Source organism: Lissotriton vulgaris, chromosome 5 (assembly GCF_964263255.1).
Source record: "Lissotriton vulgaris chromosome 5, aLisVul1.2, whole genome shotgun sequence".
Classification (NCBI taxonomy): Eukaryota; Metazoa; Chordata; class Amphibia; order Caudata; family Salamandridae; genus Lissotriton; species Lissotriton vulgaris.
Window position 1 is genome coordinate 344,944,169 of NC_141693.1, and position 20,205 is coordinate 344,964,373.

The 20,205-nt window shown below is 47.3% G+C and overlaps 1 protein-coding gene across 4 annotated transcripts in view; it reads right to left on the reverse strand.

Annotated features, from left to right (window-relative positions):
• PLEKHG5 (pleckstrin homology and RhoGEF domain containing G5) overlaps positions 1–20,205 on the reverse strand; it is a 575,902-nt gene that overhangs the window by 34,321 nt on the left and 521,376 nt on the right. For all 4 annotated transcript variants that reach the window (XM_086921583.1, XM_086921584.1, XM_086921585.1 and 1 more), the window contains one exon: positions 1,574–1,756. In XM_086921583.1, coding sequence (XP_086777709.1) covers positions 1,574–1,756 — 183 coding nt within the window. The remainder of the gene's footprint in view (positions 1–1,573; positions 1,757–20,205) is intronic.

Sequence of the window (20,205 nt, forward strand, 5' to 3'; positions counted from 1 at the left end):
AGCAGCATTCAACACAGTCTCCCACCGCACACTCGCCGCTAGACTACACTGGCCGGCGTACAAAGATCCGACCTTGACTGGATCTGATTGTTCCTCACCGGCAGAAACCAGAGGATTAGACTGCCACCCTTTCTCTCCGAACCCACGGAAATCAACTGCAAAGTCCCACACGGATAATAAAACTCAGCCCAACCCTCTTCAATATCCACATGGCCCCCCTCACCACCATCGTCCGACAGCACGGCCTCAGCATAATATCCTACGTTGATGACACCCAGCTCATCCTCTCCCTCACCAAGGACCCCACCACCACCAGACTACTTCCAGGAAGGAATGCAGGCGTCTCAGCCTGGATGAGCAACAGCTGCCTAAAGCTCAACTCGGAGAAGACCGAGGTCCTCGTCCTCTGAGCCACCCCATCGGCATGGAAAAACACCTGGTGGCCCACTGCCCTCGGCAGCCCACCGACTACCAAGGACCACGCCAGGAACCTCGGCATCATACTCTACTCCTCCCACTCCATGAACAGACAGGGCAACACTGTCACCTCCAGCTGCTTCAACACCCTCCACTTTCTCCCTAAGACTTTCAAATGGATCCCTCCCTCCCCAGTGTCAAGGAAGAAAGTCACCCATGCACTCAACAAACATATTTATTCGATTTCTCACATTATAAATCATAAAAGTAACATATTTAAAATATATTTTCACATGGACTATGGAAACGCCTTCTATGCAGGCATAAACAAGTCTCTACTCCGCAAGCTCCAGACGATGCCGAACACCCCCACCAGACTCGTCCTCTGTATCCCTCGACACGAGCACATCAGCCAACACCTACGTAAGCTCCACTGGCTCCCCGTCGAGAAGAGAGACCCTTTCAAAATACGCACACACACCTACAAATGGCTACACAACACCAGACCCCAATACCTCAACGATAGAATCACCCTCCTTCACCCAAAAGAAACCTCCGATCCGCCAACCTCGTCCTCGTAGAAACCCTGTGCTTCCGCTGAGTCAAAGCAGGGGGAAGATCCTTCTCCTACATCGCGGCCAAGACCTGGGACGAGCTCCCAATCAACATCAGACACACCCCCTTCAGGAAGGCTCTCAAGACCTGGCTCTTTGGCTGAACGGATCTGCCAACCCCCGTGCCTTGAGACCCTCAGAGGTGAGTAGCTCACTTACAATTCCCTGATTGATTGAACTCTCCCTGCATTAGTGGGAAAATCGGAAACTCCTTTACCACGCCAACCTAAAGTCTTACATCACTACAAAGATCTTCCAAGATCAAACTTACTGCATTTTCACACCAACATAAAGCATTGCAAACTTAGACACTGCATGAAATCACTACTATTCAGACACAACCAAACACCAACATACTAATGGACACTATCAAAGGCTGGTTCCTCCAGCCCGATGGATGGCTTTCGCAGAGCCACATGAAAGGACGCGCAGATAGAGCAATCCCCAATGATCGTTGGGCCTTAATAAATGCATATACATAGAAATGTGGTAAGACGGGAAAGAGCATCAACCACGAATAAAGGTAGATTTGGATAACTTACCCGCCCAAAAGGGCCGGTGGTCCCAGATCCGAAGAGCCCGCTGAAGCGGCTGGCCGCGCGGTTCTTCCAGGTGTCGATGCCATTGTTAGGGAGTGATCCGCTCAAGTTTGGCAGCGGTTCCTGAATGGGGATATTGGAATCACCGAGGAATTCATTCATGTTCTTCCGCCTCCTTCCAGGGGCCTGAAAGGCAATGGCAGTCTGGTTATTCTCAAGACATGAATAGAGAATGAAGCAAAAGTTAGGTCACGCAATCCCCCCAAAAAAGCAGAGTCCATTTTCAGAACATAAAAACAAATTACAGTACGAGTTCTTGGCTCCATCCCTTCATATGAAGGAAGAATTGCAGCAGCAGGCAGAACATCTCTGCCCAACTCCCCGCTCTGAATGCCCTTGGCACTCCCTGGAGCGGAAAAGCGCAAATCCCCTGCTTGCTGGAGTCAGTAGCTCGCTAATCCCAGACACTGCTATTCATAAGGTGTCACCCAGCTCAGGAGCCAGGCCCGGCACCGTAAGGACGTGTGTTCTTCACCGAGGCGTGTGCCAAAGGCTTCAATTACTGTTGGGCCGCCTTTGGCAGGCAAAGTCGCTCATGGCTTTCTGTCCCACAGGTCACTGATGAACTGTGTACCCGGGTAACCCAGAGGCACCCAGAGCTCTCAGAATGTACCCACATGGCACTGCTCAAACTGTGCACAAAGATAATCCCTTAAAACCAACACACTACCTTCCAGCGGTCACAAATGGACACTAGCATACCCTGACACACCTCTATATGGTCATGTACAAACCCATGCATAGTTCTGCCCAAATAATAGTCCCTCAGTCTGAAACCTCAACATGCCCTCAAATAGAAAGCTGATAAAAACCTTCACACTGAGGCCCTACTTTCTCTTCAGATCCCACATGAAAAACGTGTATATATATATATATATATATATACATACACACACCAGACTTCGAGAATGCTTCTGCCTCCATCAACAGAATGTATCATCCTGCAATCCACAACCGTCGCGCTGTTTGAGCTTAAGCAAATGATAGTCTGTCACTGTTTCTATATGTCCTTGAATGGGACCACAAAGTGAAGTGGGCTGAGGGCCCGCCTACAGATAACCCAAGAGTCTCTAAACTCCATGGAGCCCCCCTCATTGGCTTTCATCTCACCAATGGAGATTGTTATTCACGTGACAAGTTATCTACTAACACCACTTGTAAGTATTCATTAACCCCCCACCCTCCACACAAACACACGTACAATGCTTTGTTAATTCCGAAACGCGCTAATGCCTGGTCACCCGCACTACTCGGAACGTAAAATGGCCGAATAAACCAGAGAGACGAGAATTACAAAGTTCAGTCTTATTACAAGAGGTTTTCTTTATTCGTAAGCGTGGAAGGTTTCTCAGTCGGTCCATTCTGGAGGATTCTTCCAAAACAAGCACTGTTTCTGCCAAAACCATGCGGATCCTCTTAATGACCTCCCCAGAGAATATGATAAGCCCCGCCCAATACCCTAAAAAGAGCATTCAGCTCAAGCTCTTCAATGGACCGGTGCATGACAAACATAAAAAAATGCTCGTCAACACGTTGAATGAATACCAGTCCACGCTATGTTCCACTTTACGTTGCATTTATAAAGCCTTTGCCGGTGCAGTCCCCGCCCACAGCCAGGCACAGGGTCTCCCTCCCAAGGTGAGCTGCCTGCAGGCTTGGACGTTCAGCAGACTCTCAACGAACACTTGCATTAATATGCACACACAATAAGAAGGCGCTGTTTAGCATCGGCTCGCCTCTGTCGGAGCGAGTTTTAAAAAGTGCACACCTGAAGCAACCTGGTAGAAGAGCTATGATCACACCGGACCGGAGCAACCAGGGAGTTATCAGCAAAAAAAAACAAAGTGAATGGCAAACTCACCTCGACCTGGCAAAGCAGCGCGCTGGGCAGAGCGAGGATCATCCCGCTGGTCAATGCACGCGCTGGTTATGTGAAGCGGTTCGTTCGAGGGGGCTGCAGCTCCCTGGGAGCGGCAGACGTGGGACCCGGGGTCTGCTCTCGGGAGAGGCTGTCAAACATTGGAGCGCCTCCGCTCACAGCGCGGAGCATGTGGACAGGAAGGGGCGGGGCCACAGCCCTGAGTCAACACTGCGTGCAGACGCTGCAGGCATGACTACTGCTCGCATTGCGGAGATGGGGCTGGTGATGTCATGGCGATGGGGACTCCGGGCTCTGCCGGGTCTGTGCTCTGAGCGGAGGAGAGGCAGAAGGACGGGTCACGGGAGTACAGATAGCGAAAGCAAGGGTAGAAACGGAGGTAAAGAACCGGAGAGTCAAAAACGCAGAAACAGAGGGCAGGGTGTGTATGTGTAAATATGATATATATATATATAATATATAGAGAGAGAGAATCGGATGGCAATTAATTGAGGCAGGGCGATAGAGACGGGGGCAGAAGGAGGTGTGGGAGAAGCCAAAGCAGTAAAATAGAGGCAGGGCGAACCAAAATATCCCCATCTTTTTGGCGGACAATGTATGGGAAAATATAAGACATAATAAAAGCACAGATCCCCTTGCTTTCTGGTTACAAAAAAAATATTAACTGCCACTGAATAACGTTAATTTGAACGCAAAAGTTGTTTCCATGGGAACCTTCAGAGGGTTCTCCGCTTCCGACAGATCAGCCAAATGAGCCTTAACGATGTGTGAGCTCGAACACATTTTCAGACTAGTCGCAAATGAGTAAATGTTGCCCAGACAGATAACCATGAATGAGTGTGCCCAGACTTGCTCAGCTATGCCTCACCCCCAGGACTCGAAGTCTGCTGTGTCGTCACAGCGACGTACCAGCCCCCTGGACTGATCATCCGAGTTCATTAGGTAGCTCAGCGACGTAAGCGCCTGCTGGAGAGATCTGTGTGTGACCGGCAGGAAATTAGCCCCAAATCCGTCAGAGTCGAATCAGCCTTTCATACGTCCCAGGATGATAATAGACGAACGGCTGCACCGATGTACATATCACTCCTATTAACAAGGCGCTCTGTAACTGGCCTATGGCCATGTAAACATCGCTGCGACGACCTTTCGGCTGTGCACGATTACTGCCCCTGAACAGGTACTGTCTTTAACCTACTTGCAGCCTCCCAGAATTTAGGGTTGCCCCGAGTCTCCTCTAAGTTAATAAAGAGCCAGAACTCCATAAAAAAGACAGAAAATAATTTCCAACATCCCTGGAACAGATCCGCGCATTTCCATGAAAAAGACAGAAATGCTGGGTATAATTAATGCGTTATGGGATGAGTGCTAGATACCAAGATGCCTGGAATATGATTCCAAAAGGGCAACCTGCAACTTCAAATGGTGGCCGAGCGGCCAATCAAAACCCTGAAGACACTGGAGTGCGGCCATCTTTCCAATAGATCACAGCCATTTCCACATCTGCTCCTAGTTTCTGGAGTTAAGTTCATCAACAAAGGACTGCCATGCGGCGTGGTTGAGATAGGAAATGTTCCTTTGTTAGCTAAGACAGGGTTTGGGAGGGTTTTAGTGCTATTTTTTACCATATCATTTATAATATTTAACAGTTTAAGGAACTCTCAGTTACGTGTAGAACTGGTTTCTCTACATCGGACAGGGAGATTTCAGGAGTCAGGACAACCAGAACGACCCCTATAAATCCAAGGCTTTGTAAGAATTTTGTGCATAAATTACAGTCAGATATTTGAACCCAGACTCCGCCTTTCATTGCTCAAACGTCAATAAAACGTGTATCATCGAGTTGGGGAAACGACAATGCATTATGTAGAGTGTTGTTTTTTTTTTTTTAAATATCCAGCCAATAGTCAATGCTATAACAACGCACACGAATCACGGACCATTCAAAATCTCTCACATATTTTCAGCAAACCCCAAAAGACTCCGCGGGTGGCGCTCCCTGCCCCTGAGGCCTGTCCAGCTGGCACTGGCCTGCCCCATTGTCGCTCATGCTGACACTCAGCCCCTGACGTCACGCCATGCTCTCGCCCCCAGTGAGGGAGGGGGACAGCTTGCGTAGGACTCCTGGGTTTATTGACGCGGTTCAGTGAATTGGAAAATATCCTCAGCTGCCCCCTGACCTCTCCCCTCGAAGGTCAGCCCAAACATCTCTCCTATTGGCTGACTGGCGTCAGCAGCACAAGCCGTGCTGAGAAGGCGGCGGATACTGGGCACAACAGTTTCACATTAAGGGGCTAATCCGAGCAGTGCGCAGTGTTGTGACGGTCCTGACGGACGCATGTGCTAGGCAGATATTTACATTCATTCGAGGAGCTAGACTTTCACATTGGGTGGTTGAGCGGCAGAGGCATGTGCAATGTTACAAACTTGGTTAGCTCTCCCCGGTTGGTATCCTGCACTGCCCCCGCCAAGTCTTGACCACACAAACACTACGAAGGATAATTTCGCCAACAATATATATCCTGGCGACGACAGGAAAAATGTCCCTCATTCCAGACAGGATTACAGCCGGACATCACCTCTACCATCTTGTGGAGGGGCTCGCGTTTGGAGTGTTGGTGGCTATCTGGTAATCCGCCTTATACAAATACCACACTCGACCCCCTCCCCCCGGTGCTTAAAAAAACAACCAAGAAAACACATTCCAGGGGTGCCTTTGTTTGCTAGCTGCATGGTCTTGGGCTAGCCCACTAGAAAGATAAGAACGCTTCTCCTAGTGGCGTCTAAATCAACAAGTAGTCATGTCAGCCGCTGCACGCTGGGTAATAGGAAGGGGCAGCAACCCGCCAACCCTTGCGCAGCAAGGAGGAGGTTTCAGGCACAGAAACAACATCACAAAATCCCCCACGGCCTCTCCCTCCTTTTAGATGGGGTTTAAGAGCAGGAATGTAATCCTGATTTACTACCAAATCCATTTGTGTTCACGTTTTAGTAAACTGCATACCATTAGTGCAATTATGGCATTATACATTAAAAGAAACACAAAATGTCAAGATTCTAGAATAACACACACACACACACACACAGTGGAGACCTCAAGACCTAACTTTCACCACAAAAACATATGCATTCAAAATCTTCATCCATTTAAAATGTCGTGCCAATCCACGTAGAAAAGATAGCTTCACAGTAAGGATGAGACTCGACGCTGCCCCACCATACAACGCCCTAGGCTCGCCTGTTTTATTAGTTCGTACTTGTCTCATTTCTTTACCAAAATCGCACTTATACATTTTAGGAGCAATGTCCCTCCGATACTTTGCTGCTGTTACTAGCAGGTGTTTGAGAGGCAGACAGAAATGGGTTGCTAACCTCTCCTCTCAACAGCTGGGTTTCCGTTTCTGAAAACCTTAAAGCGAGAGGTATATTGGAAACACATTTCCACTCGCCTTGATCCTGGCACTTACACTGCGTGGAGTTGCCAAATAAACACAGATTCAGATAAACCAGATTTAAGTGTTTCAAAAGAATTCAGTAAAATCGATTCTCGGAGCAAGACCTTACAGTTTTCATGCAGTCAAAGTTTGGGGTACTCTACCAGCAGCATTTCTGCAGCATATGCTTGCAGTAATAAAACAATTAATCATAATAACAGGCCAGCTTCCCAAATTTCAGAGTATTGGCTTTGCCAGTGTTGCTTGTTTGTTCTCAGAGCCCCGAGTTTGGTGTTGTTTTCTACCGCCCCAGGAAACATGGCAGGTTAATTCTATCTGCGGAGTGAAAGGCTGGAGGTGTCAATCATCGGATCGCCGAGCACACAATTTTAAGATACAATCTTCAGGCTACAAAGGGTAGCCCCTGGCTGCAGCCTAGAAAACTGCACACAAGGGCCCCTCAGATGTGTGCACGAGATAGGAATTCAATCACAGAAACAAAGACGAGGCGCTACAATCTTCAGGCTACAAAGTGCAGCCCCTGGCTGTAGCGCTAGAACACTGCACATAAGGTATCCCTTCAGATGTGTGCACGAGATAGGAATTCAATCAATTGACAAAGACGAGGCGCTTTTCAATGAGCTCAGAAATCGGGGTCTTAAGTAAATACATAACAAAGCCAGAGCTCAGCTCCCAGGAAGGGCGGAGTCTGTGACGCAGCCCCATTAATACACACGGGTCTGGATCTTTAACTGTCCGCTTCTGGAAAAGGCCAGCATCCCCCCTCTGAAGCAGAGGCTGCCAGAGCGGTGTAAAACCCCAGTAAACACTGCACCTGCACGCGCTCCGAGGCTGCAGTAACAAAGGTAACCTTGTGAAAGCCAGCGCACTATTCTAGCGGGTGGCCAGAGGACTATAGCACCAGTCTGCCTAATGTCCAGTACTGCAAGTCTGGCAACGGGAAGACTGGTGATGGCATGCATGACTGTCCCTTCACTGCCAAACAAGATTGCTGGAAAAGACGAGATGTGTCTGGCTGACGTGTACTTTGTGATACTAGTACAGACAGACACTGACGGGGCGCGTGCACGTATGCATGAGACGAGCATCGGACGTAAACAGACGTGACATGTGTAATGACAGGCACATTGTTGCGTCATCTACTTACTGACGGGGGTGGGGGGCGGTGCAAGAGCTTTACAATGGTGCGGCCGCGAAGGCTTTGCTGACAAAGACCCCATTCACCTAACCCAAGCGGCGTCTGCTGTGACACCCTGCATGCAGTGACACGCATAGCTGCACGTGACCGCTGTCAGTGTCGTCAGTGATGCAACCTATGAAAACGTCGGAAGCAAGGCCGCACTGTAAGTTACTGGGACCCGTTTAGGCGCTGCAGCCTCCGACCCTTCCTGTCCGTGTCTCGCTCCCGGCACAGCCATAATCTTGGGCATGAGACTGGTTGCTTTCATGCCTCCTCCTGTGAAAGCCTCAAGTCCCAAGGAGGGAGCCCGGGAATCCACCACCCAGCTGTAGTGGCACAACCCTTCACTGGAAGGTTAAGGTTTCCAGGGGCTCCTTGTTACCAGGGCCACCATCATCACCCCTCATTTCGACTAAAGCGGCTGACAACGCTTTGTAAAAGCAAACCCGGGCAGGACCCCCGTATCCGTGATGACGTGGCCTCATCTTGTTGACCTTAAAGGAATAAGAACACGCGCATGGATTTCGGACGAGTGACCTGTGCTAGAGAGCGCTGCCACGAACGTGACCGCCTCTAGGAGCCCCTCAAGCTGGCTGATGTAGAGGGAGATGCCCACAGCCCAGGATCACACAATGTGACTAAGTACACCGAGATCAGACCTCGGACCTCCTAGTTCGACTGCAGTTTAACCCCTTTCGTGTTTCCTGAGAATGAGCAGGAGACAAATAAATAGGAAAGGGGTTCGAGAGTTCGCAGCAGTAATGTTAGTGTATAAAGCGACTGAGCAGCGCCGTAAGGGATCTTCATGACACAAAAGAATTAAACACCCCTTTTGCATGTCTTGCTCTTGACCATTTCAACAAGTTCTGCAGATAATACGATGGACAAAAGAAAGTAAAATAAAATATCTGGGTAAATATCTCTAGATATCAGGGTTTGTTTTTGTATCCTGACACATGGAGAGCATTAGATTTCTGGACACAAGTAACCCGTTCAAAGTATGCAACAAGTAAAAATATGTTTTAAAAAAAGTAATAAATGGAACATATTGAAAAGCGCCGCATTGTGCGCTTGAGAGAAGTAAAGAAGGCGCTGCCCCCACTCACCCCCAGCTCGGCCTCGCAGGCGGGGTGCAGCGCCTCGTCCAAGGCGCACAGCTGGTCCCAGCTCCTCCACGTCAAAAGCTTGACGAACTCCGTCTCCGGCTTCGGCTTCATGTTGGCTTTCGACGCCCCGATCCAAACAGAGAATCTTTAATAATTCAGAAACGCTCTGCCCCCCGCTCAAAGCGATCGTCGTCAGTTTTGGGGTGCACCCGTCTGCCCCATCGTAGCCCTGGAGCGCGTGGCCCTCTCTTCACCAGTGGAGAGCTGCTATGATAGTCCGCACGGTCCGGCTGCTGCTGCTGAGTCTGCTGGGATGAGCTCGGATGCCTCCCTTAAGCCGACGCGACTCGGGGGAGAGGAGGAGGCAAGCCTTGTCTATGAGTAAGAGTATCCCCTCAAGAGCCCTCACCCCCTCCCCTCACAGTGGGGCTAAACAGATTTCATCAGTTCGCCATCCTTGGAGCCTAGGGGATCAATGCTGCGCGGGGCAGGTCTCCAGCGCGCGCCTCCTGCACTGTCTGCGGGCACCATATGGCCGGCCCCAGACACACTGATGACCAGGTGCGAAGAGCCAGTCCACTCATTATGCAAATCAGGTCGAGCCCCTCCCCCCTTTCTCACCCAGCTAGGCACAGCGAGGAACCGACAGGACATGGACGCCGCGAATCACCCGTCAGAGTGTCACCTTTAATTGCATCTGCGATCCCACACTCGGGCAACCAAATGACAAAGGCGCGGGGAGAACAACACTGTATCTACACACTCTTTTATTTCATCAAAAGCCACTGATTGCTGAATAACAGGATTGTGTGTAGGGAGCTGTGCGAGACCCATCAACTTTTTTTCAGATTTATATAGCGCGAACTCAACCCGAAGGTATTAGAGCGCTTTATATTATCTCCACTTACATTATACATTATTATATTATACATTATATGTACAGTCATCGTTTACCCGAAAGTTCGACAGAAAAGATATTCTAGCTATTGCTAAATTGGCTCATTGCCCATAGCGCCAAAAAGCCGATCAATAGTCCGCTCAATAAATATCCAATAATCAGGGCCACTAGAATTCTGCGATTCTGCGGCTGCAGCGTTGTATGCCCAATTATGGATTTGCCGCATAAGCCACACAATTCATCATCTTTCTATTTCAAATGGACTAAAAGATTATATAATCGCAGTGACCGGTGTTGCCACAAAGTGAAAGGCCCTATGCCAAGGTTGCCAGTTGCTTATTACCGTTTCTGGATATTAAACTGGTACTACTGAGGTGAAACTGTTGACCAGATAGCGTTAACGTGAAAAAAATGACATTATCAAGTGATACGATCACAAAATGTTCCTCATTAGGTCGCAAAACTTGCCTTTCTTGCTGCATAATTTAGTCGACCCTGCCGCATAATTTGGTCCTCCTCTACGCATAATTCCAGTGGCCTACCAATAACCTAACCTGATGCATTCAGCTAGCCAGAGTTGAAATAACCAAACAACCAAAGTAAACACCAATGTGGCCTGAAATAATCAAAACTATTTTAACATTTTCCAATACACACTGATCTTCCATAACAAGACATAAAATAGGAAAAACAAGCATTGGTAAAGCCAATAGGTCTCCCATTTGAAAGGAGTTACAGACTATTAGGCATTGCCAATGCTTGTTGCAGATGCTAAACAGCACGATAAAAAAAAATTCTTGTCCCAGCATGATGATGTACACATGCAACACCAAGCATGCACACACACATCATGACAGGGGAGGGCATTCTGGCTTTGGCCCCAGCATGCTGACATATGTTTGTACATGCATCACTACACATGAGTACGTCATGAAACGGCAGATATGCATAAAGCCAACACATGACAAGTAATATGCTGAACCAAGCCCTCTTTACATGTTTGTCTTGTGCTTAACAGGTCCTCCAACAAAAGACAGCCAAAGCGGTATGTATACAATACCTAAAAATAACTACCAAATGACTCTATGCAAGTGGAGTACTTTTAATCAGGCCCTACTTTTTAGTCAATAGCACATTGCATTGTTTCATTTTTAGGTTGAACAGAAATATAAAACTAACTCCCAGAATGCTGGATAAACAAGCATTAGAAATGCAATAGGTCTCGCAGCATTAGAGTTAGTGCTTTTAGAATTGTTAATGGTTTTTTTTGTAAATCTTTAGCATGAGGGTGAGGGTGAGTGAGGGTGGGTGAGGGTGGGTGAGTGAGTGTGAGTGAGGGTGTGTGGGTGAGTGTGGGTGAGTGTGGGTGAGTGTGGGTGAGGGTGAGGGATTGAGGGTGAGGGGTTGAGGGTGAGGGGTTGAGGGTGAGGGGTTGAGGGTGAGTGAGGGTGAGGGGTTGAGGGTGAGTGAGGGTGAGGGTGAATGAGGGTGAGGGGTTGAGGGGTTGGGGGTGAGTGAGGGTGAGGGGTTGAAGGTGAGTGAGGGTGAAGGTGAGTGAGGGTGAGTGTGGGTGAGTGTGGGTGAGTGTGGGTGAGTGTGGGTGAGGGATTGAGGGTGAGGGGTTGAGGGTGGGTGAGGGGTTGAGGGTGGGTGAGGGTGAGTGAGGGTGAGTGAGGGTGAGTGAGGGTGAGGGGTTGAGGGTGAGTGGGGGTGAGTGAGGGTGAGGGGTTGAGGGTGAGTGAGGGTGAGGGGTTGAGGGTGAGTGAGGATGAGGGGTTGAGGGTGGGTGAGGGTGAGTGAGGGTGAGTGAGGGTGAGGGTGAGTGAAGGTGGGTGAGGGTGAGGGGTTGAGGGTGATTGAGGGTGAGGCGTTGAGGGTGAGTGAGGGTGAGGGGTTGAGGGTGAGGGTGAATGAGGGTGAGGGGTTGAGGGGTTGGGGGTGAGTGAGGGTGAGGGGTTGAAGGTGGGTGAAGGGGAGTGAGGGTGAGTGTGGGTGAGTGTGGGTGAGTGTGGGTGAGTGTGGGTGAGGGGTTGAGGGTGGGTGAGGGGTTGAGGGTGGGTGAGGGGTTGAGGGTGAGGGATTGAGGGTGAGGGGTTGTTGGGATAATTATATTTTGTACAGAACAGCGCAAGTGTGTGTTGAGGGTTTTTATCCCTCATCCCTATGAGAGAGGGGTTGGGAGGACGGTTCAAGCAGTGAAGAGGGCGTGGGGGGGTGAGCACGCAAATACAACTGTGTATCGAGATAGCATGTGCTTGCGGTTGCAGAAGGAACAGCTTCAATAACCCAGTGATAGTGCATAGATGGGCAGCCTTCCCAAGTACCACGCACGGCATCTTAATTGCAGCGAATACGCACAGCGAGCACTAACTTTTATTTTCAAGCCGCCTTCAACGCTCACGTCTTTCGGCAGCTTAATTTATGCTAATATCCACTCTTAGCTTTAAGCCGCCTTTGCTCATCATGTTCCCAAAGATATTTAAATGTAACCTAATGAAACAGGTTACCTTTATATATATGGCGAGTCAGCATTAAACTCTAGTTCTAAGCCGCCTTTAACATCTATGTCCTTGAGCACCCTCTCCTAAGCAAGTGTCTCTGCGAGCTCCGCTGTGTTAATGTATTTTAAACAAATGAGTTAGTTTAACTCCACTCGCACCTTAATTGCAGCGAGAACGCACAGTGAGCATTAACCTTTATTTCCAAGCCGCCTTTAAAACTCACGTCCCAGAGCAACGTAACTGATGTTAATATCACTTTTACCTCTAAGCCGCCTTTGCTTATCGTGTTCCCAATGATATTTAAATGTACGGCGGGAAGGGGAGGGGGCGGAACGGGGGCGGAGAGGGGAGAGGTGCGAGTAAAATAAACAAAAAAAAAGAAGCCGGAGGGAAGAGAGGGGAGGGGGGAGGAGAAATGCGACACGGCGGGAGGGGGAGGGGGCGGAACGGGGGCGGAGAGCTGAAAAGTGTTGCTGCAACGTGTGGATGCTTGTGAAGGACATCATGTAGTGAAGATGCTCCCTTGGCGTAAGGAGCATAGTAGAGAAGACGTGGTGAGGAGGCTGATAGCTGGTGAGTTCAGGATTTAGCATGCGGCCTGTGCATGTATGTAGGGGACATGCAAAAAGACCAGAGATGTACTTCGATCCTAGGACAACAAGTGAATGGGGTAGCTGGTTAGTATTTTAGAAAGGGTATATGCTGGATCTGTGTCACACGGCGGGTAAAATAAAAAAAAAAAAAAGAAGCCGGAGGGAAGAGAGGGGAGGGGGGAGGAGAAATGCGACACGGCGGGAAGGGGAGGGGGCGGAACGGGGGCGGAGAGGGGAGAGGTGCGAGTAAAATAAACAAAAAAAAAGAAGCCGGAGGGAAGAGAGGGGAGGGGGGAGGAGAAATGCGACACGGCGGGAAGGGGAGGGGGCGGAACGGGGGCGGAGAGGGGAGGAGCGGGTAAACAAAGACGGACATGCACGCGCCCGTGACTTTTAAGGTCAATGCGCATGCGCATAAGCTTAATGCGCATGCGCATTGACCTTAAAAGTCACGGGCACTGCAAGGAATCGCCACGATTCCTTGCAAGTTAGAAAAGAGTCGATGAGCCCCTATAGTCTCGCTTGCTCGATGCGCATGCGCATCGACAGGCGAGACCTAAAAATATATAATTGAAACAAGGGGTGAAAGTATGGCCCCACTTGCTAGCTATGAAAATGGAAAGTAGGGACTTTTGGTTGCGAAACGGAAGGGGCAGAATCCAGCTCCCAAATGAAATTTCCCAAAGTACGGATTAAAAAAAAAAATACAATAACATGGTTAATTCCAGGACTCACAAGAAACACTCTTATGGAAGAACAGTAGAACTACTAATGGATTCACATCCAAACGATAGTTAACTTTTTCTAAATTATAATGTTAGTGGCGCAAAAAAGGCAAATTTAATAACATATGTGCAATATGAAAGTTTCACTCACATTTTGATCTTTAGATATGATAGAAAACTCTAGTGTTTTTCAGAGAAGGGAGAGCGAGGCATCAACATACTTTAAGGAAGAACTGTAAATCACGCCTATTATGGAAGGCACAGAACCTCTTAAAGATGGAGGATCACCAGATGCTGTCAGTATAAACCTCCAAAACCACCTCCTTGAGAAACAAGGCACCAAACAGAGGTGGAGGAGCACTGGGCATTACCAACAGCAACCTCACGCCCCTCCTATTCTGCAAATCAAGGCATTAGTTATGGATGGAGCATCTTAGATGCAACCAGGAGGATCTGCAAACACTGCTATACTAAGATCGAGACATCATCCCCCTCGAATCCACCTCGCATCAAGTGTGTATTACTAAATTGCAGATCAGCCAGTAAACACGCCGCTGATATCTTTGACCTCATCCAACATAATGATTTAGATATTATCTTCCTCACTGAAATTTGGCTAAATACTGCTTCAACTCCTATTTTAGACCACCTAGTACCTTCCACTCACAATATAGTCAGGCTTGACAGAAATCTGAAATTGGGTGGTGGTCTTGCTTGTATTTACAGGAATACTCTCTCGATCTATCAGTTGCAGTCCTCTCCCCCCTCCTCCTGCGAATATCTTTGTCTCAGCATCTCTAATAAGAACCTAGCAATCTGTAAACCTCACGCATTTTATCACCCACCGAGGATAATCTCCCTTTCATTGAGCACTTAATGGATATCATCTCTAGCAATGTTGACTCTGCAGTAGCACAAATCTTCATAGGAGACTTCAATCTGCACTGGTCCAAACACAATGACCCAGCGGTTTCCTGCCTTAAATCTTTTCTAAATGATCTTAATCTGTCACAGCACTGTGATCAACCTACCCACACGAAAGGGGAAGTCCTTGATCTCATCATTTCCACGGAACGGACCATCTCCTTAGAATCCATATCTCCTTGTGATTGGTCGGACCATCACAGCATCCTATTCTATATTAACAAGGAGGTGATATTGAAGACGGCTCAACCTCTTAAATCAAAGATTTTGAAAAGAGAACGCAGATCAATAAATCATGACAAACTAGCTGCTCAATCTAAATCAGTCCTTGCCTCTCAAGCTGACCTGTTTGAGGTTCAATCTCTCAGGGACCACTATAATTCGAGCATCGCCAAGATCTTGGACGACATTGCTCCACTCAAGCTTAAAAATACCTCATCAAAAATGTCCAAACTGTGGTACAACGAAAACTTAAATTCCGAACGTCACAATCTTAGAGCAGCTGAAAGATCCTGGCGTTCCAATCCTTCTTCGGATCAACTAAAACTTCTGAGAGATGTCAAAGGCCTCCACAACAAACAGGTCAAGAAAGCTAAGGTTGACTACTTCAGTTTACAACTAGATCAAGCAACAAATCGCCCAAAGAAACTCTTCGAACTGGTCAAACAGCAATCTGTTTCCACGCCAATCCTCTCTGATTCAAATGGTAATCCTCCCTCCTGCGATGAATTTGCCACTTTTTTCATGGAGAAATCTCGATTCATCTACGCCGACCTCGCCTCTAAGAAGGCCCTTTTGCCCCCTACCTTAACTGCCTCGCTCCCCGACCTGCCTGAAAAGTGTATCCCGACCGTCGCTGGCGCTAAGAACAATGCTTCATGGGGCTCCTTCTCCTCTTTTAGTGAAAAGACATTGAAAATATTCTCAAGACTATCAACCTGTCTAACTACTTCGGTGACCCGCTGCCTCCGGCCATCTTCAAAGAGATCAAGAGCGCTCTCATCCCCACCTGGGCCAAGATTGTAAATGCCTCCTTATCACAAGGCTTGATCCCCGATTTCCTAAAAGCAGCTCAGGTTTCACCTATTCTAAAAAAACTCAATGCCGACAAATCGGATCTCAATAACTTCCGTCCCATCTCCAACATCTCCACCCTAGCAAAACTTCTCAAAAAATGTGTTCAATCCCAGCTCTGTGCTCACATTGAGAATTACCAACTCTTAGACCGTCATCAATCTGGTTTCAGGAGGGGTCACAGCACTGAATCGGCCCACTTACACATTTTTTATGACATCCTGAAAATGCTTGACAAAAACAAATCCTGCCTCTTGATGATCCTTGACCTCTCATCTGCTTTCGATACGGTCACGAATGACATTCTCCTATCCATCCTACAAAACAGAATGGGTTTCTCTGATCTGGTGCTCCGCTGGTTCTCATCCTTCCTTCTCCACAAATCTAACAGGTTCAAGTCAAATCACTCTCTCTCTCAGCCCTCCCAAGTACTCATGGGAGTCCCCCAGGTTCCGCCCTCTCTCCTATCCTCTTCAATCTTTTCTTGGAACCTCTTACTAACCTACTTAACTCTATGAATATTCTCTTCCACATGTATGCAGATGATACACAACTCTATCTGAAAATGTCATCCCCGGACAACATCATCTCACTAAATTCTATCCTCACTTCAATACAAAATTGGTTAACAGAGAATCATCTCCTGCTCAACGCTTCTAAAATGGAATTCTTGCTCATCTCCCTGCCGAACCACACCCCCAAGATTGATCTCTGGTTACCTCACCTCACGACTCTCAACTGCACTCCCATCATCATAGATTCAGCCAAATCTCTTGGAGTCACATTGTACAAGCACCTGAGTATGAAGGCTCACATCAGCAACGTTTGTAAGGGAGCAAACCACCTGATGAGGACACTCAGAATGATCAACCCTTCTTGCCTCAAAAGGATTTCAAGCAGGTCGTACAAGCACTTGTCTTATCAAGGTTAGACTATGGCAGTGCAACTCTGTGGCCTTCCTAAATACGCCTTGGCTCCAGTTAGTGCCTTGCTGAACTCTGCAGCAAGATTGATTACAGGTTCCAAATGAAACGAGCACATCTCCCCAGTCCTGAAATCTCTCAACTGGCTACCCTTTGAAGCACAAATCCAGCTAAAGTTTGCGATCCTGACGCACAAAGCCCTGCACTTCAATACTCCCACTTATCTAGCGCAAAAACTTGAATTATCCTGTGGGGAGAGGGCTTCCTGAAGTTCCTCTACTCTCCTCCTGAAACCTTTCATCCTTAGCAAAAAGAGAACTTGTCACCAAGCCTTCTCTGGTGCTGCCCCTAAAACATGGAACTCTCTTCCTCCGGATGTACTCTGACTCACCTCGATGACAGCTTTCAAACTGGAAGCCAAGAGATTCTTAATGAGCAAATTCCTACCATAAGGGGTTGTGATACTCATAAGGTGGCTATCTCTTGGTTCCTAGCTCCATAGCACAACTAACAGTTACGGTCCATATCGTCTGCTTAATGTTGGACCCGCTATGTGTACCATTGTTCACTGTTTATCATTGTTTTTTTCCCCTCACAATTGCTGTGTATATTTCATTTTGTCCTCCCCACCAACTTATTGTAAAGCGCTCTGATATCCTTCGGGATCTTGTTTGCGATATATAAAACTTTATAAATAAATAAATAAAAATAAGGCACTGTTGTAGAGGGGGGGGTGGTAGGGAGGTAGGACAATTAACCACCACCAGGAGGAAACCCACATCTCTCTTTTTCAAAGAATCAAGCCATTCCTCATAGACAAAGCATCTATGCATACCAGCAGGAGGTACACCCAAACTCTTCTATTTTGGGAATCAAGGCACTACTCAGAGATGTAGCATCACAAGATACAGCCAGGAGTCTATGAACCCTAGGGCACGAGTCAGAGCCAACACAACACTAGAAATAACCAGGAGAAAGCTCTTAACCCTCTAATTCTAAGAATCAAGGCACTATTGAGATACAACTGGGAGGAAACTAAATCCTCATATTCTAAAAATCAAAGCACTATGCAGATTTAAGGCAACAGTGCATACAACTAGAAGTAGCCTCCAAAACACTTCTATTCCTAAAAACTAGGCACTACTCAAGAGACAGGGTGTCGCTGGATACAACCAGTAGGAACATCCTGACCCTCCAATTCCAACAAATAAGATACTATCCAGATGCACACCATCAATGGATACAGCCAGAAGGACCCACCACACCTGCATTCTAAACAACTAGTTAGAGGCAGAACATCACTCGATACAAACAGCTACTTGGAGTTGGAACATTTACTGAACAGAAACAACTGCTTGGATCCGGAACATCACTTGATACATCCACGACGAACCTCCAACCAGTCTCTTCTAAGGAACATAGCTTCTCTCATTTATGATAGAAAGTGCTGAAAGACACCACCAAGTCAAATCCCAATTCTACTTTCTGTGACACCATGCAGCATTTGAGAATTTGGACAATAAAGCACTACACGTTTCTTTCTTTTTTTGTGCTTTTTTTTTTAGGAAAGTTTAAACTGTCCTACGATAAGGAAAAAAAACTACTCAGAGCAAGAAGACCATTACAATCCACTTGAAAGAACACCAAATCAACCCTTAAAGAAGAAATAGGGAACCTTTGACTGAAAACGAAACCGGACAGCAGATAACTGCAAGAGTGACATTAAAACCCTATGAAGAAATGCTATGCAGCTCTTAAAAATAATTAACAACAGGCCACACTGATGGGACCCTTGCAACCTTCCAGTTCTAAAAAACATAATAACATACTACTTAGATAGAACAACTCGTACAAGAAGGAGGAACATTGCAACCTTAAGATAAGCAACAGACACCTCTTGGAACTAGAAATGAAGTAAATACCACCAGGTGGAGCCTTACACGTAGACCTGGGTGAAATGTTAATTTTGCTGGCAACATTAGTAAACATAGCACTATCTGAAATTAGTTACATTTCTAATTTTGTGTAATATTTGCCAGTGGGAGACTTCTTCATCGAGAAAATGTCTCATGAGGCTTCAAATGTTCAAACTAGTCTCCTCTCGGCAGTTTCACAGGACTTAGATGCCAGCTCAGGTTAAAAAAGAAAATCATATGAGATTCCGGCAAGTCTCATTTCACACTGAAAGCGTAATTTAATGTCATTTTCATAGAATTTAGTGAACTTTTTTGTTAAAGAAACATTGTGGTGCACTACTGTTTGCAATCTTTTTATTCTTCCAAATAAAGAACCTCTCCGAGGACGGACCGGGAGACAACCTGTAAGAAAGACAGAACCTCCATAGGCCGAGAATGAGCTTGCAGGATCAACAGGAATCCCACAACGTCTAATTTTAAGTAAATCAGACATGGAGGACCACCACCCATCTCCAAGAGGAACAGTTTAATCTCTGGTACCCTATGAAACAGAGAACCTCTCCAGGACATTGGACCACCAGCAGAAATCCCACACAATTATCTTGTTTTAAGAAACATAGACCCTCTCTGAGAAAATCTCTGACAGATAGATATATGTGTTGGGACTGGCATAGCGCCAACCTTGCTGAGGAGCAATGAAGCATTCTATATAGCAATAAAGTGGTGCTATGTTGATTACATTTTTTGCTTTGGCTACCTCCTCAAAACGTAAGGGGTTGCAGAGTTTCTGTTGCCTATAGACATCCGGAAGCTGCTTTGGAAATCGCTGAATCTGACGCATATATGACAGCAGCCACTGACAACCACATTTGAACTCCCGCGAGATAACAGGGTGATTTATGACATCCTTCCCAGGAGGAAAACACTTGATTGCGCTTCTGATTTCATAATACATTAGTGCATTTTTTAATCTAGTGTTGCAATGTGTGACCTGCAGTCTCGTGCTTCTGATCAACCTGTAATGTGAAAATGTAATGAGTGGGCTGGAATGGAGTGCTGGCTCGCCCCCTAGGCCTGTGCATTGTGATATTAATTAGAGAGTCAATAGCCTCCAATAAGCCCTGCCTGGGATATAATTGCATATATAGTGCCCTGCTCTCGCTTTCGGTGCCTTGACAGTCTGGACAATGAAGAGATGAGCGAGCAACAAATCTTTCGAGGCAGGAACCTGATCACGTCCGTTTTGCACACAATGCAGCCATTAGCGCAGCGCAGTGTTACGGTGCGTCATGACGCCCCTGATGGGTTTTCCGCGTTCGTGAAAATTAATGAAAACGAGGTGTGGACCAGCAAGAGGCTGCTTCTGTTGGTGACAATGGCCGTCTCGTGGGCATGATCAAAACA